Here is a 17,495-nt window from a genome sequence, read left to right on the forward strand (position 1 = left end):
GGAAACTCATACTGTTAAAACGAAACAGATTCTTTCTTGAAATGAAAGAGCCTCCCTCCTAACCAAGGATTTCAACAGCAGTAAAGTGAGAAAGGGATCTCAGGGAGACCTAAGATGATGAGAGAACATATGTCTGTCATGGTTTGAGAGGAAATGCAGTTTTTTGTGATGGTGTTGTCACGCCAATCGGTGTTCAGATTTTAATATTGGCACCTGGTTTGTCCACTGAGGGCATGGATACGCCTCTGAGAACACGGGGGGTTAAAAGCTGTGAACTCCCAGGAGAATTTCCTTTTGGGTTCCAGTTTTTAACGGAGTGGACCCTCCCCTGCCTGGCTCTGAGCTGGGCGGGGGGGAGGGGAGCCATGCGGCCGGAGGGAGGTAGGCCAGGCCTGAGCCGAAGGGTGGAGGAGAACATTGCGAGGACTTCGGCACCATCCCCCATTCCCCCCGCCCGGAGGGAGAGAGGGAGAGAGCAGCCGGTGCCTGTGATAGCGCAGCTGGTGTGAAGGAGAAGGGGGGGTGCCCAGCAGGGCAGCCAGGGGTGGGAGTTCATGAACCAAACCGGCAGAGCCTGGGACTTTTAACCCTTCTTGGGATGATGGAAACCTTGCAAATGCTGATTCCTCCTGAAGTTGATGAGATTGAGACAAGTTGAGAAGAATCCTAGGTGGGAGGAGATGATGGAGTGGCCTTTGGCTGGACTTTTCTTGGATAGCCATGACAGAACCCTTGAGTTCCTGTGACACAGAGACTGCATTCTAGGGGGAGGCAATGGTTCAGAGCCAGGAGAGTGCGGTGATGTGAAAGTGTGTGAACAGAGACGATGGGTGAGGAGGGTGGTGGTGGTGCCCTCTGTCCTTAAAGAAGAAGAAGAGGAAGATGATCTCTGTTTAAGAGACCCCTCAGCCCCAGGGGGTGAAATTTGGGGGGGACAGGTGTCCCAAAGGAGAGGGACTGTGCTCTTTTTGGAACTGGATAAAGCATCCTTAAAGGGAAAAACCCTAGAAGCAGCTCTGGTCCATGTGCAGTGGTGAGAGCACTGGACATGGAAGGAAGAGGTCATGGTGGCAAAATGTTCTCCAGGCGGTGCCACACGTGACATGGAAACACGAGAAGTTTCGATTGTTTCCTGGGGAAGTCTGTGGTGCAAAAGGGACTCCTCTCTTCTCCAGGAATTGAGAATTGGTTATCTAAAGGGTGGTGATGGACTGAGAGCGATGATTTAAAGGGTGGTAACAGAATTAGGAGATTTGGTGGGGGAGGAGGAAGAAAAAATTTGGAAGGTTTTCATCCTGTGTTCTGTGTGTTTTTCCTTGTAGTTTTAAGTTAATAAAGGTTTTTTTTTCTTTCTTTCTTAAGTTGGAGCCTGCTCTGCTCTGTCTCTGACCACATCTCACAGTAGATACCAGGGAAAGAGGTATTCTCATGGGGGCGCTGGCATTGTGCCAAGCTCAAACGTTGACAGTTGGGAAGGATGAAAGTTTGACAAGAAAGTCTCACATATATGTAGCCCTGGCAGAAAGATTTTTAAATATAGAATCTGAAGAAGGAATAGAGTCGGAAGCAAGTTTTGATAAGAAGAAAAGAATTGCTGAGCCTTTCTTACTGGATAACCAAGAAGGCAAAGGGTATGATAGTTAGAAGGGCGGGTTTTATGACTTAGAGCAAAGGATAAAACCACCTTTAAATAGAAGATGTTTTTACCAAGCAGAAAGATAGCACAGGCAAACAAGCCTGCCAATGTGGCAAGCAGAAAAAAGGTCTCAGAATTTTCCACTGCAAGAAAACTGGATAACAACTTCTAGCTTAAACTGTAATGTACTAACTTTTAGTGACTGGAGAATAGTAGCATGAATATGGTAATTATAGTAGTTATGATAAGCTATAGATAATAGTTCAGGTATAGATCGGTTCTACTGTATTAAGATGCTAAGCAAAGAAAAGTATATAATGCATTGTGATCTAAACTGACGGTTTCCTGGCCTGCCTGCAGCTGGAGCTGACAGCTGTAGGCACAGGCTCTGTCGCCCACGACCCTGGACTGCTGCAATGTCTTGGATGTAGTAAATTGCAATTTGAAGAGTTGCCTGGAGTCCTGCATCTCTTATTCAGGCTCTTACACACAATAAAATGAGAAACATTTATTGTTAATTCTTATTGTTCTCCTGCTTAAAATAAGAAAGCAGAGAATGCAAAAAAAATGCAGTGATTTTACTAGCAAAAATTACTACCCCAAAATTCTATTCCAAAAAGGATACAAATTTATGTGATATATTCTTAAATATATGTTTATTATTTAAAATAAAAAGCATAAGGGTTTGGGTTTTTTTTTCAGTAGGATTTTTTTTCCTCTTAATTATTTCATGTTTTTGGGCACAAGTAATTGATCCTCGCACTGTCAGAGCCCTTTGGTACCACAAGACCAAAAGGTAATAAACAAACATGAAAAATAATGCTAAATATTACAGGATTTCTTAGTCCCTTCAAGGCATTTTGGCAAAAACTTACACAGAAATACAATAAATTATTTTAATTATGATAAATTTAGTGTAGGAATTCCATGAAAAGGACAATAATATAATGGAATGGAATGGAATGGAATGGAATGGAATGGAATGGAATGGAATGGAATGGAATGGAATGGAATAGAATAGAATAGAATAGAATAGAATAGAATAGAATAGAATAGAATAGAATAGAATAGAATAGAATAGAATAGAATAGAATAGAATAGAATAGAATAGAATCCCTGGCTCTGTAACTCCACAGGTATAGGATGTGCCATTCCATATCTCCTCTGGGGCACATCTATGTCCAGCATCAGAATTCCACTCAAAACCTGTTTTTTTCAGCCTTCAAAGTATTCCTTACCTTCATATTGTAGATACAGCTTTTATGTTCAAGAAATCATACTGTCTTTTTCACAAAGTTTTCTTTAAATAAAATAGCTCAATTTGTTTTGTTCAGAGCTAATGAAGACATTTCAAATAACAATTATGTAGACCTAAATAGCTTATGCTATTTTTTAAAGGCACCTATCTAAAAAGGCCCTTAGCTGCATTCTAAAAAGCAGTCAAGTACCAACCATACATAAATATAAAATGCATCACTTTTTCTTAGAAAAGTTTACAAAGTATAGTTGCAAATTCTTTGCAGAGCATATTGTGCAAAGTTTTGCAACAGTCTATAGCTAGTTTGCATATCATCAGGAGAAGAGTCATTAAAAGAAAATAGATTTAGCTGAAGTTTTTTAATTGATTACTCAAAAAAGATTTCTGGTCTATGCAAGGGTAAGTATAGATATGTGAAAAATGCATATCATATGGTTGGGTCTGCAAATATTAAATGGAACACTAGATGTCTTATGTTGTATTAATTTGTAGTACTGTAGTAATCCTTTTTAAGTAGTGTGGTAAATATATTTTTAGGCTATAACCTAATATTAAAATAGAAACTATGCAATGTAAGATACTTTTTGTAACAAGCTCAAGGAATGGATAAGTTAATCAAGAAATTCTTTGCACAGAGATAACAGCAACAAGACACTAAAATCCCAAAGAGAAGAATTATTACAACCTTATCAGGAAGAATCAGACTCCTTCCACCTCCTTTCAGACTCTGAGGAGCCAAACAATGATTTACAGGAGGAATGGGGGGAAGCTGAAAATAAAAAGAAAAATCTGTAGTTTGAAAGGAAGGTTTGCATCATGTATGAGATATATGAATATGCAACAGGCTATTGCTTTTTAATCCTTTGTTAGCAGGTATGCTTTTTGGGGGCTTAATAGCCAGGAAGCATCTGGACATCCATAATTCTTTGGTTTCTTATTGTCCTTTATTGTCCTAGCTATGTCCATTGAGTTTGCTCTTATTGCTCTAATTGTTATTACTATTTTAAAACAATTTTATTACTATTAAACTTATAAAATTTTAAAACAAGTGATTGGTGTTTTTCACAAGATACATTTGGACAAATATGTCCTCAGATAACATCAATAATAGAGACTAGAACATTATTTAGAGACCTAAAGAACTGGATGATTTCAGGGTTTCAGGGCTTAATATGGCTTACAGGGGCAGCAGGCAGCATGCTCCTTGATAACCTCCCACCAGAGCAGAAAAGTGCGCTCACCTCTTATGCCTTCATTTCTCAAAATCACTGGAAAGTCCTTCCACAAGGACTTAATAAAGGATGAAAACAAACAACTTGAGATTGAACGTAGTGTTAGCAAATACCAAGGTTTGATGGGTTTGATGCTTGTATGGACCTTTCACTTAAGAACTGGACCTAATGATCCATGTAGGTTCTTTCCAACACAGAATATTTATAATATTGACAGACTGATAGTGGTAAGCGAAAAAGAAATAGATGTGTTGCCCTTTGGTGCTACAAGTATCAGGACCCATATAATGACATTTTAGTTCAACTAGCTAAAAAAGAAAAATAGAAAACATACAGAGCTCTTAAGTGCCTTTCTCTAAATTACTGTTTCATTTCCTGATGAAAGACCTCAGAGATCCTTGACACTGAAATAATTGTGTAAAGTAATTTATGTGCTCTTTCAATTAATCTGCACAGTCTGCTTGATGGAAGTCAAAGAAAAAAAAAAAGCCTTTTTATTTTTCTCAAAGGTAAAACTCAAGTAAGCTCCATTATTTTTAATGGGCAATGTAAGTATCTCAGAGTCTTTCACTGGCACTCAAATTCTTACCTTTTAGGTGTAAGACAAGAAAGTTTCATATTTCTTTTGTAAGTGAAAAAGTTTCTACATTTTAACTCAGAATGGGGAAATATAACCCAAAGACACAGCTTTCAAAAGCTACTGTATACCATAATGATAACAGAACATCATAATTTTTTACAATTCTTTTTCCTGACTTTGTCTCTAACCAATAAGTTAGACATCAATTACTAATAGTCAGGAATTCTAAAAAAATCTAAAAATGACTGCCTGTTTCCATACACAGGTTCGAAGTGATGTCACACTTCATGAAAAAATTGTCTTATAGCTCTCTTGAAGCAAATTTTGCATTCAAATTTTTTGGATACAAGTGTTTTGTATTTATACCTGACTTGAATACTAAACAAATCTATGCATTTCAATGATTAAACAACTCCCACCCCTCCCCAACACCAAAAAAACCCGAACAAATATTCAAGGACTTCAATATTTTGTTTCAAAATAAAAAACCTAAATTGCTCTACATTTTTGGTTTCTATCTGAAAACTCAAAGACTATCTTAATCTGCTGATTGCTAAGACCACTTACTTCTGATTTGGGAAAAAAAAAGCCTTCAAAAAACAACTTTCCCCACACAGTACTAGAACCCTTGGTTTTAAGGATGGTAGTTTTGCCAAGAGGGCATTTTAAAATACTAATATTACCCTGCCATAGTTTTTACTGACCAAGGCAATCCTCTTCTCTTCCCCTAATGCTTTGCATCTGACATGCAGTTGACTACCCTATGTGTCATTGTATCATCCTAAGTGAAAAACGCAGCACTGTTAGACTTTCCATAGTCTATGCATCAAGGGCATTTCTATAGGACAATTTAACATCAGTGACTATCTTTCCAAGAAATATGCTTCCTTGACTTTGGTATATAACACTTTCCTCTGTCATATGTTCCAGTGCTGCAAATAAGTTGCTTGGACTTGTCAAGAGAAAATATATCTCATGGTAATTCATAGGATAGAAGCAGGGTGATACGTATTGGCAGTTGGAGGACCTGAATCAGTCAAGCTCTGTTGAAGTCATAAACCTTGTAAAAAGCTATCACGCAAGCTTATTCACATGCTCCATCCCTACAGCACCTTCAGCAAAACCTGTTGTTCATATAATCTGAAACATTTTTCCTGTTAAAAGCCTACAATTTTTCAAGAGGGAGACCCGTGATAGTTTAATATCTCCTGAGCTACTTAAATCAGTTTTACACTTTCCAAATTCACACCAAATAATGGTGTGACACAAGACCTTGAATCTGTTTTCTCAGTTAATGAACCGTTAAACTTGTTAACTTGTTAATAAGTTAACTAATCACTGTTTTTACAGTATCTATATGTGATTTTACATGACCAAATACGATTGATATACTGTTAAGTTTTAAGGCCTCTGGGATAATGAGTGAGGTTCTGAACAAAAATCTGGTTTTTGTCCCTGTTACTTCAACTGCAGATATATATCTACCCAAGGCTTCTTTGCTACTCTGGCATTATTAATTCCCTTCAACAGAGTGACAAATGTCAAGTGTCAAAGAGCTCACCACCAACACGGTTTTCTCATTCCGTAGGCACATTATACCTCTGAAATCTTTGCTGAAGTATACAGTAACAAACCAACCAACCAACCAAACAAGCCAATAAAAAGAATCTTATAATGCATTCTAACAACTAAAGGATTCTATTCTATCAGGACGGCGCTTAGTTGAGGAACGAGAGCAATAACATTTATGGAGAGTTAGTCTGTAGCATCACATAAATCAGGATCTTGTCATCCACGTTCACTGGCTTTGTAAAACACTGACTGCTCCATCACCTTCGCCTGTGGTCCGACTAGACACAGTCCTTTCCTGGTCTTTCCAGCACTGGACCACAGCTGAAGCAAAACACAGTTTTCAGGACCTACCACTTTCCAAACCGTCCTTTTGCTTATTGTTGAGAAATATGTCTGCTGCAGGTAGCTCGGTATCATCGGAGGATCAGGTCCTGCACCGTCAACAAACAAGACATCTGAAACTGCAGTGGGAAATCCGGTCTGATTGCGTGAGTAGGGTATGTGGGAAGATAAGCGGGGACACATCGAGTTACTGGAGCCGCCGCTGCGAAGGTGGCTTCAGTGTCAGCAGTGGCAGCTCTGGCATTGTGAAGTGGCTGCCAGGGAGTCTCATAAATGATCATACTGGGAAGTTTCCTTAACATTTCTGCTTTCGCTACAGTCAGTTATAAAATGTCGGTTCTTTTGTCCACAGAATCAGGCATATAACAGAGGACTGGTTAAAAAAAACTACACCGCCTTAAATTTGTTACATTCGAAGTAGGCTGTCACTCGCGCCCAAGCGCTACTGACCACCCAGGGAAAAAGGGCGGTGCCCACGAAAGAGATGCGGCGACACGGAGAGGGAGTGGAGGGGCTTCCGCTTCCGGCGGCCGCACTGCGCGGCCGTACTGGGCGGGAGGTAGGGGGAGATGCGGTCGCCGGCCCTGCCGGGGCTCCTGGTGGGGCCGCTGCTGGTATTGCTGGTGCTGCTGGAGGCCGCCCGTTGCGCGGACGCTGCAGCCCCGCGCCCCCGAGACGCCGCCACCGCTTCCCCACGCCCAACGGAGGCGGCTGGCGGGGCCTCCACGCGGAGCAGCAGCAACAGTAGCAGCAGCAGCAGCAGCCGCCTGGCCGAGGTGTCGGCGCCGCCCGAGCAGGGCCAGCCCATGACCCAGCGCGCCCTGTCCGTGCTAGTCCTTGCCAGCGCTGCCCTCATCGTCTACTTCGTGATCCGGACCGTGCGGTGAGGGCGGGGAGCGGGCGTGGGCGGGGGGACGCAGCTACGCGGCCAGGGCTGCGGAGCGCGTCCGCCCCGCGCCTCCTGAGGGGCCGGCGAGTAGCGCCAGACTGCTCCGGGAAGCTCTCGGTGTGGGCGGTCAGCAGCTCGGTCTGCTCCGCTCACGTCACCGAGGAGAATCGCGCAGCAGTGTTGACCCTTTTCCGACTCCATCCTCTGCCCTCCGGGTGGACCTGTCACTGCTGGCATCCGTCAGCCCACCTAAATTTATTTTGTATGTTCTTAGAGTGATTTTTGACCAGTTTGCAAACTTCTGTATCGCTAAACTACCAAAGTTCTCCTCCCCTACTTTGTCAGTAAACATTTTTCTTCTATGCTTTCTTTCACAGTTAAATTAACCTATTTTGTGTCTTTTAAAAGAAAAGAGCCCTCATGAAGCTTGCTACCACTTAGTTGCCTTTCTGTTTCTCATGGAAGCTATTCTCCATGTAGTTCGATGTGCTTTTGCAGTTTAAGTACAGTGTTTGTCCCTGTATTTTTATCCTGGTAGTTTTACTTCTCTCTCTCATGCTTTAATAATTTGAGTTCTTCAGAGCAACATCGAAATGTATGATTATGCATAAAGCACCTCAGTTATGGAGCAAGTTCTCCATGTACTTTTCATTACATTTAGACATACCCATTGTGTCTAATATCTGCATCATTTAGTTTAGAAAGGCAGTTGAAGGACTGTTTTGTGTATGTCATGTATTAAGATATGCAGTCCAAGTAAACTAGGATATTTTGATTGTTCCATACATCTTGCAAATCACTCTTGAGAAGCCTTGAGGGCACTTCTCAGTGTTAGTGTGTCTTGTAACTCCAGCCTGTTGGATTTGGAGATGTGAGTAGTACTGTGGAAAACCCAAATAAATAAATACATAAAAGTATGCAGGAGCTGGAGAGGAAAATTATCATCTATTGCTATTATTTTCTGGATGAGTGGTAATTACTTAATATTCTGGTTTTGGCAGTAGGATGCTGTCCTGCATTTGCAACTGGAATGCTGTCTTCTATGTACTACTGTAAACTGGAAGCTTTACACCTCACATTATTCTGTAATTCCGTGGCGTCTTGCTTCTGAATTTTGGAATAGGTAAAGTGTATGTTTTTGAATTTGAACTTGTGGCTGAAATGTTCTCGCAGTGGTTATATAAGAAATAAAAGGATTAAGTGCAAATGACCCATTTTTTTGGGTAGGTTTGCTTGGTATGAAGACATACCTTGCTGTAAGACATAAAAACTTTTTGCAAACTTTCTACCAAGTTGCCTGCCCAGTGGATGAAGGGAAGAAAGTGAGTGTCATTTTCTGGATTTTAGTAAAGCTTTTGATGCTCTTCTTCACAGTATCCTTCTGGACAATGTCAGAAGCTGTGGGGTGAGCAAATTTGTGGTGCATTGGTAGAAGAGACAGCTAAATGACAAGACTTATAGAGTTGTAGTGAGGAGGGGTGCATGAGGCCAGTGCCCAGTCACCAGTGTTGCTCCTCAGGGCTCAGTTCTAGGGTCAGCTTTGCTCATAATATGTCTGATAATATAATCATAATTATCATAATATATTAATACTCTTACTTGGTGACACGAGTTGAATTGTCCATTAGCAACTTGGCTGATGACACCAAACTGGGAGGTGCAGTTGTCTCTCTCAAGGTGCAAGAGGCCTTGCATAGGGATCTAGATAGATTGGCGCATTAGGCAATCACAAGTGGCAGGACATATAACAAGAACAAATGCTGGGCTCTGCAGCTGAAGCAGGACACTAGTTTTACTCTGGAAAAAAAGCAACTGCAGAGCAGCTATGCAGAGAGGGATCTAAGGGTGCTGGTTGATGGCAAGCTCAGTATGAGCCAACATGTGCCCTGGCAGCCAAGAGGGCAACTTCACCTTTGGATGCTTCTCACAAAGCACAGCCAGACAGTCAAGAGAGGAGATTGCCCAACCTTATTCAGCATTGTATGGCCTTCTTGTGAGTGACTGTGTGCAGTAAGACGCATACTAGGGCACATGTATACAGCCAGACTGGGGAACCAAGATGATTAAAGAGTTGGAAGGCCTGTCATCTGAGGAGCAGCTGAGGACTGAGTTGGTCTACTTTGGAGAAGACAAGGCCTGAGGGGTGACCTCATTGCTCCCTGAGGTCCCATTGGTCCCTGAGGAAGAACATGCTTATCCCTTCTTGCTGAGATCCAGCTATAGGATGCATGGGAATGATTCATAGTTGCACCAAGAGAGGTATAAATAGGACATTAGGAAGCATTTTTTTACTGGTAGGGTGGTCAGTGACTGGAACAGGCTTCTTAGAAAGGGAATCAGTGTTTAAGATGCATTTGGACAACACACATGGTACCATGCTTTAAATTTTGGGTTGATCAGGCAGTTGTCTTGACAGTAGTTACAGGTCCCTTCCAACTTAGCAGTTGATAGTCACAGAGTAAAAGATCTTAAGTTATTTTTGTTAACACTCAGGACACTGCTTTAGAGTTGTGGCTGTGATCATACATGCATGTTGCATAAGCATCTCCTGTATTCATGTAGCTGTAGTTTTTAAACTACTTCTTAGATAGAGAAGGGTTTGAGTCTCAGGTAATTAGTGTGTCTTTTTTCAACAGTATTTGTTGAATCTAAAATCTGTGCCAGCTTTGTGATAAGTTTTATTTGCGTTTTATACAATCTAGACATTTGGTATGATTCTTAGGTCACTCTCAAATCACAGTAGCTACTCACTTTCCATTTTAACCCATTAAGGGAAAAAGATAAAATGTAAAGTGAGATTGACAAATCCTGACTGTATGAGTAGCATGTACTACCTCTTCTTAATTTCTTTTTTTTTGTGTGTGTTTAAAATAGTTTTTTTCCTCCTAGTCCCAGTTGCTTAACTTCTACTTTAGTGAAAACCAGAGGCACAATATGTAAGAAACAACCCTATTTTTCATCATACTGTCATCTTAAAAGTTTTTGAATTTTATTCTACTTGGTGCTCTGAAGTGCAACTTCTTTCTATGCTGAGGAATAAAGAACAGATTAAATAAATGAAGAACATGAAAGGGACTTTGTCTTGAACTGAAAAGTGTAATTTTTGATTTTGGTAGTAGTCTTAGCTTTAAATGAAAAAGCTGGGTATTTTTTTCTGGTCCAAAGCACTTAAATGCCTGGGATGTCAGTTGCTGCATTTTCACATCATAATTAAGAGTGGAGGAAATGGCCGTGTTGATTATTTCTTTTAACATTAGAAATTTGAGAACTTTGAACAATGGTATGTACTTTATCTCTTTCCCATTCTTACAAGGTTGCATTTACTTCTCAGTTCCAAAAGAAGATATATTTAATACTTTGTAGTATAGTAAAAAGGTAAACCAAAATTGAATGCTGTTGTGTGTACTTTCAAGAAGGGTATTTAAACAAGTTGTGTAAGTATAGTGGAGTTTCAGGACAGGATTTGAAGCTGAGAATCTCAGTATTGTATTTGATATTTCTTACAAGGTAGTTAAAATGGTGCCTAAATGTGGGATCGAGAAATCACTATGCACAGTATGCAATAATATAATGTATTATATGTAATATGATAGCAATACTATAATATTGTAATATATTAGTAATTTTTTTTATATTACTTCAGATATACTCTGTGTTGAAGTTCCTAAATATTGTAAACATGTTTTGTAGGCACCTAGCTTGGGGTTGTAAATTCTGGATTTTCTAAATGAAAGACCTGTTAACACCTTTGCGTTTAGCAAAGTGTTAGTACCTAGACATAAATTATTTCTTTTTTTTTTTAAGTCCTATAGCTTTCATGTAGTTGTTAGCCAGTTACTGAAAATTACTCTGTTAGCATTCTGTAAATAGATGCCTTTGCACAGTGTTTGGTGAGTGGCTACTGGTCTGAGTCCTGGAACTTGAAGCAAGGCTTGTTCCATGAGTTAAATAGTAGTTCTAGAAAGTCAAACAGAATGTTTCATTGTGTGGCTGATGCACATGGGACGCAGCCCCATGCAGCAAAGCTGTGGAGAATGAGAAAAGCAGATGCAGACAGTCTGCTTGTCTGTGATAAGCACTGTGCCTTAATCCTGAAACATGAATTACTGCCTCTTCCTTCCATGCTTTGTGAAGCAGACAAGCCTGTCTTATTCTTATTCTGTCTTATCTGTCTTATTCTAAAGTGTAATTGTAGAGAATTTTTAAAACTTGATATCTATTAAAGACTTCACAATTTATAATAAAAATTTCTAGTGTCAGACATTACTTGTGTTACAAGTTATAGCTTTCCTATATAGCTGTGTTTGGTTTCTACCTGATTTGATCTGCTATTATTTACAGATGTGTAAGACACATAGAGAATATGTAGCAAGGCAACTTTTTTCTCAGCAGAGGTATGTTTGAAGTATGCTTTTGCATATATTTTTAATGTGGCTCTTATATTTAGATGCTAAGTGCCATTTTTTATTCACTACATTAATCCTCTACAAAACTACAGATGGCACTCTTAGTGGCCTTAATAATGTCACATAAACTTTTGACACTTACAATTGTCTGACCTCTGAATTTCCTAGAGCTAAGTATGTACTGTTGTCATAGATTTTAGAAAACTTACACTAAGTATCAATATAGCAGTATTCTGCATTATTGGATCAGAAAGTAGCAAAATATTTACATTACTTGAATGTTTTAAAATACTTTTCAGGCTCAGAAGGCAAAATAGAAAAACCCGAAGATATGGAGTTTTGGATACGAACATAGAAAACATGGAGCTGACCCCGTTAGAACAAGATGATGATGATGATGATACAACACTATTTGATGCCAGCCATCCTCGAAGGTTTGTATTTAGAACCTGAATGTACTTCTAGCCGTAAAAGTGAAGGAGTGTGGGTGATAAGCAGTTTCTCTGAGAAAGCTCACTACTGTGTTTCATATGCATAGTTGGAGAAGGGATGTCAAGATCACTTGAATTTTAAATGGGCAAGAATTTAGTGGGCAAGAAGATAAACACCATTTGTCTTCAACATGTGAGTTCCAGAGAAATGAAGAGGAAGGTAGGATATTTTTGTTACAAATACAGTGTCATTGAAGCTAATGTTAAGTCAACAACTAGCTTTTACCTTTCTCTTTTCTTTTTTTTTCCGAATTTGGGGCTCCTCAGTTTTTCCTGTGTATTCTTCCCTGTGAGTTCTGCTTCGTGCTGCTTTTTTATGGCTAAAGAAGTAAGCATTTAGTTGATGATGATCCTGCACCAGATTTTACATTTGGTACTGCTGCACTGAAAGATTCATATTCTTAAGTTCTCGGAAACTTTTTAGATACAGGAAAATTTTGTTGTATTTTGTTTGAACTTCCAAAACCAAATTTTGTTTGAACTTTCATTCTGTTTCCTTAGTGTCCTTAAACATGATAAATTAAAATTTAAATTTATGCAGTTCACACTTAAATTTTTTCCTTATTGAGTAATGCATTGCATGTGTGAAGATACAGTAAAAATAATAGAGAGGATTGTCATAGTTCATAGTAAGAGCTACTTACTCGACTACTGTCAAGTAACTAGCTATTTGACTACTGTCAAGTATCAGCAGAGATCAGATGAATTCTTCCAGTCACGGCAAGTAATTGATTCACATTGCTTAATGTGAAATCAGATTCAAATTTCAAGCAAAACAGTTTGATAAATGCAATATATGATGTCTCGAATTAAAAGTATTAGAGTAGTAAATCAGGTGTACTACAGTTTATCAGGAGGAACTTTGGATGCAGTTCTGGCACTTGAAGAAAAATGTTCAGTCTGCTTTAACTTTGTTTTCTTAATGGGAATCTTTCTGGTTTAATTTTTTTCATAAGTCAAAGCTTCTCTTGATTTTTTCTCACCCCTACAACATATTAAAATAGCTAGAGTATCTTGACTTAGCATTTCTCTGCATTTTAGAATTATGTGACATTTACCAGTACTCTATGTTATTAGTCTTGTTCCAGTACATACATACATACATACATACATATATATATATATATATATATATATATATATATATACATAACACACACACATACACACACACACATGTAAAATATAGTAGGTAATTGTCACATTATATCCAGGAATTCCCTCAATGTCTTCCTTAAATCTTTTAGCTTCTGTTGTAATTCAGCATACTTGTTGATGTTAAGGTATTTGATGACAAGTTAATGTGATACTCTTTAAAAAGCTTATTTACAGGAGTATCAACTTTGTTTTTTAGGAGGAAGTAAAATGATAATCTAGGTAGTCATCATTAACAAACAGTATTGCACAATTATAACTTTCAGAGAGCCTATTTCTGATTTTTCTTCCTTCCTGTTTCCTAAACGCTTAATTTTGAAGGAGAAGAAAAATTTGTTGAAGTATTTCATAGTAGAAGTATCTAAACTGTTGTTTCAATAGTGTTCTGAAAGTATGTGCCTAATTACTGAAGTTCTAGTTTTGATACTGGGAACTCAGGAAAACAAGGATGTCAGTTAGATTTAGTGAAGATAGTGAATTTTCTCTGGTTTTGTATATTGATATCTTCCTGTATTCTCTTTTATGGGGAGAAGCTCATAAAATTTTAAGAGCTACATTTTATTTGAAATAGTGTTGATGTGTGGATGAAAGCAGTGCTGAACAATGTGAATTTACTCCACAAATTTCTGCACAGTTGCTTGATAAAATGGTGTTCAAACTTTGCAAAGATACATCCTTGCTGAGGGGATAGTTTGAAAACTAGACTACTTGAATTATTTTATTTTTTAAATCTTGATTGGGAATGTACTTTTTAAAGTTAATTTATTACTCCTTGTTTCAACTTGTTTGCATCTGCACTGAAGCTTAGTAATCAGTCTTCACATTACTGCTTAAGCACAGTGATCAAAGGGAACACAAAATGCCTACATAAGCAAAGACGATGCTGAGGACAACATCATGAAAATGATACATATTCTTGGGAGATGTCATTACACTTTGTTTTGACATTTATAGTAATTCAGAGGTATGTTTTTTTTTAAGGTAGCTTAAATATAAAGTGAGGCCTGGAACCTGGGAACAAGGAAGAGAGTCTTTTAGTGAACAAAACTTTTTTGAGTTTAGTTTTACTTAACTTAGACTCAACAGTTGATCTTATTTAGGCCCTTTGCAGGACTAGGAAGAGAAACTGGCTTCTCTCCTAAAAGCCACCATAGTAATGTTAGTTATACTGGTGTCCAGATACATTACTGCTTTCAAGGGTTGCTGTTTTCTTTCAGAGCTATATGAAAAAAGGTCCCCAGTGCCCTCAGCTGTAACACAGACATGATTTAAGTATACTTCCACTGTCATCATCATCCTCCATGTTACTAATCTCTGTGCTGCTGCTGTTTTAAAACCCACAAAACAGTGGGTTTTAGCCATTTTGCTCAATAGCTTACTATTAAATGCCCAAGTGTGAAATTCTAGCTTTGGTCTCTCAAATACAACTTTACATATGTACTAACTGAGGAACAGTATACTATTATCACATCTTTGTTTTTAAAAATTGTATCTCACTACTGTTTTACAATCCTCATTGAATGACTTCACACAGAAATTACTTGCTCAGTGCTGCAAGGCATGAGGAGGGGAATTTACTCAATTTGTTTATAATATTCCAAAACTGGAATGCTACCAAGACTTGCCAGAGTTTCAGTAGGAATTCAGGACCCTTGAAGGTTCAAAAATATATTCATCATGGCAAATCCCTTTTTATTTTTGTAAATGAATTTTCTTTATTTGGAAAGGTTAAATTAATGCAGGTTTATGGTACTTTGCTTCACAGTACTATGGTAACTATGAGGTTTTTCCAGTCAAATTTAATAATAAAATGTCTCTCTGGGTTCTTTTATAATGTGTCATCTTTAAAAATATAGGCTAAATTCACCTTGAAACAGGGCATTTCAGATTAATGCATCTGTTTCTTCTATTGTAGAGAAGTACGTGCCTTTCAATGAAAGAACTTAATCTTAGAACCAGAGAAGGAGACTGCTTCATGGGAGAAATAAGAGCAAGAGGGTATGCAAGTGGGGGGGAACTAATTTAATTTGTGTATTTCATGGCATCCTTAATATCTTGCAATAAGTAATGTATCAATTTGTTGTATTTTTTTGTATATAGAGAATCTCAATGTGTAGTCTATGGGGAGAGAGTACTAACTGTGCTAAGATAAAAACCTATTTGAAATGGAGATTACTTGTAAAACAGGGTCTTTTTTGCTTGTTACAAGTCTTGTATGCCATTAAGTGTGGTATACACTTTTTTCTACAGTAACCTGGAATGTTAATTTTTTCTTCTGATATTGAATTGTAAGTAAATAAAGCCACTGTGGACTTCTCAGAATTGTTAGAAGATGATTTTAATTGAGGAGATAATTTATTGTTTACTAATAAAAAGCCAAACCATTGCCTTCTGTGTTGAGAAATTAAACAACTGAATTAACATGTTTTGTTCATGTAAACTTCAGTGAAAAAATAAAATGTGTTTACAGTGCTCCTAGCATTTAGTGTGATGCTCCAACACTATACATTTAAGGATACTTGGGATATTAATATAATTATGTAAAAGATGGTATTGCAACATCTTCTTGCTGTTGAGACTCCTGATTTCTACTGTTGAGTTAATTTTTTGTGAGATCTATCTTCAGCTTGTGGAACAGATGTGGCTCAGTGACTTTAGGATCTTGCTGTGTGATGTCAGTATTCAGACCTGTAGTGAAGCAGAGGGAAGCCTTTGGGAAAACTCTAAATATTCTCCAACTCTAAAATTAAACACTAACATCAGAAGCAGGTGTTACTGAAATGTGTGGTAGTACTTTCATGAATGTAGTTGACATAGAGCACTTATGTTTAGTTTTTGGCTAGTGCCATAAAAATTATTAGAACAGTCTTTAAGACCTGGAAGATATGTTTTTTTTATTGTGTTGCAGTTTTCATCATAATCTAGATAATGTAGACAAAATGTTCAAATTCTAGTTTAAAATTAATGTGTAATTTTTTTGCTAATTCCTTATATACATATATTTCAAGGCATAAGCTTTCTACAGCAGTATTGGTGGAGGTGACTCAAAATGCCTGAGTTATGGGCTACAGAGAAAGAGGAATAATTTTTCCTAATTCTTCACCCTCTTGGTGGTTGAACAAAATTGGGAGTACCTTTCTTTGAGGTCATTTCAACAGTGATAGGGTGGGGAGGGAGTCTGCTGTAGATTTTCCTTACCTCTACCAGCTGATATGTTATATCAAAACCTTCTTACATGCACTAATAACAGCTCAGATGAGGTCAAATGAGCCTCCCAAGGTAATTTTACCTACAGCTGCTCACATGCCACATACGGCTGGGAAATAGATTGTATTTACAATAAATGTAAGTCTTTATTTTGCTTCCTGTTGTACATAACTTTTTCTGCTTATGTGTAAAGATAAAACTAAAGTGGAAATGCAGTGCTAATTCTTGGAATGGCTTAGTTGAGGAATCTGGAGACATAGTAAAGACTGACTGGGTTGTAGACTGTATGTAAGAGAACCGTAAATGATAGAAGGCAAAGTATGCTGTTTCCATATATAGAGGGGACCATCAGTGTTAAACTAAACGTAATTGAAATCTTTCAGAAGTATAGACTGTCTTCCTGACATCCTGGAATTCAAACCTGTAGAATCTTTCTAGGCTTTGAGCCACTCTGAGGAGGTGTAATCCTTGTTACGCACAGATATCTGAACTGTTTAAGCAAGTTAAAATCACTGGAAATGCAATCAGTCTTAAGCTGCAGCTGTATATGCTGCAGGTAAACCTTGATGTTTTCCTGTAGAAAAAACAAAATGGAACAGATTATTTATGTTTCCAGGCAAATTTTCTGATGGAAAAACAAAACCATCCACAAATTTTCTCAAAAATTTTATATAGTCTTCTTTCACCCATGCCTCCAAAATTGGCTCTATTTACAGGAAAACCATCT

At 38.2% G+C, this 17,495-nt stretch overlaps 2 protein-coding genes across 3 annotated transcripts in view; one reads left to right on the plus strand and one right to left on the minus strand.

Annotated features, from left to right (window-relative positions):
• PAM (peptidylglycine alpha-amidating monooxygenase) overlaps positions 1 to 17,495 on the minus strand; it is a 654,400-nt gene that overhangs the window by 302,672 nt on the left and 334,233 nt on the right. The window lies entirely within an intron of this gene.
• On the plus strand, positions 7,118 to 16,039 carry FAM174A (family with sequence similarity 174 member A). 2 transcript variants are annotated; one of them, XR_007780428.1, is made up of 4 exons: positions 7,118 to 7,503; positions 12,215 to 12,349; positions 12,454 to 12,566; positions 15,477 to 16,039. XR_007780428.1 is itself a non-coding variant. In XM_050986814.1 (3 exons), the coding sequence occupies exons 1-3, from the start codon at positions 7,190 to 7,192 to the stop codon at positions 15,496 to 15,498; spliced, it is 471 nt and encodes a 156-aa protein (XP_050842771.1). In that variant the 5' UTR covers positions 7,123 to 7,189; the 3' UTR covers positions 15,499 to 16,039. The 2 variants fall into 2 exon arrangements, 1 of the variants encoding a protein (XP_050842771.1); XM_050986814.1 differs by lacking the exon at positions 12,454 to 12,566 and having other exon boundaries at positions 7,123 to 7,503.

Source organism: Serinus canaria, chromosome Z (genome assembly GCF_022539315.1).
Source record: "Serinus canaria isolate serCan28SL12 chromosome Z, serCan2020, whole genome shotgun sequence".
NCBI classification, from domain to species: Eukaryota; Metazoa; Chordata; class Aves; order Passeriformes; family Fringillidae; genus Serinus; species Serinus canaria.

Excerpts from the sequence above, each read along its gene's own strand:
- FAM174A (XM_050986814.1), top strand. The coding sequence starts at position 7,190 with ATGCGGTCGCCGGCCCTGCCGGGGCTCCTGGTGGGGCCGCTGCTGGTA. Across the intron at positions 7,504-12,214 it reads TTCGTGATCCGGACCGTGCG|GCTCAGAAGGCAAAATAGAA; the intron begins GTGAGGGCGGGG and ends AATACTTTTCAG. Across the intron at positions 12,350-15,476 it reads GATGCCAGCCATCCTCGAAG|AGAAGTACGTGCCTTTCAAT; the intron begins GTTTGTATTTAG and ends CTTCTATTGTAG.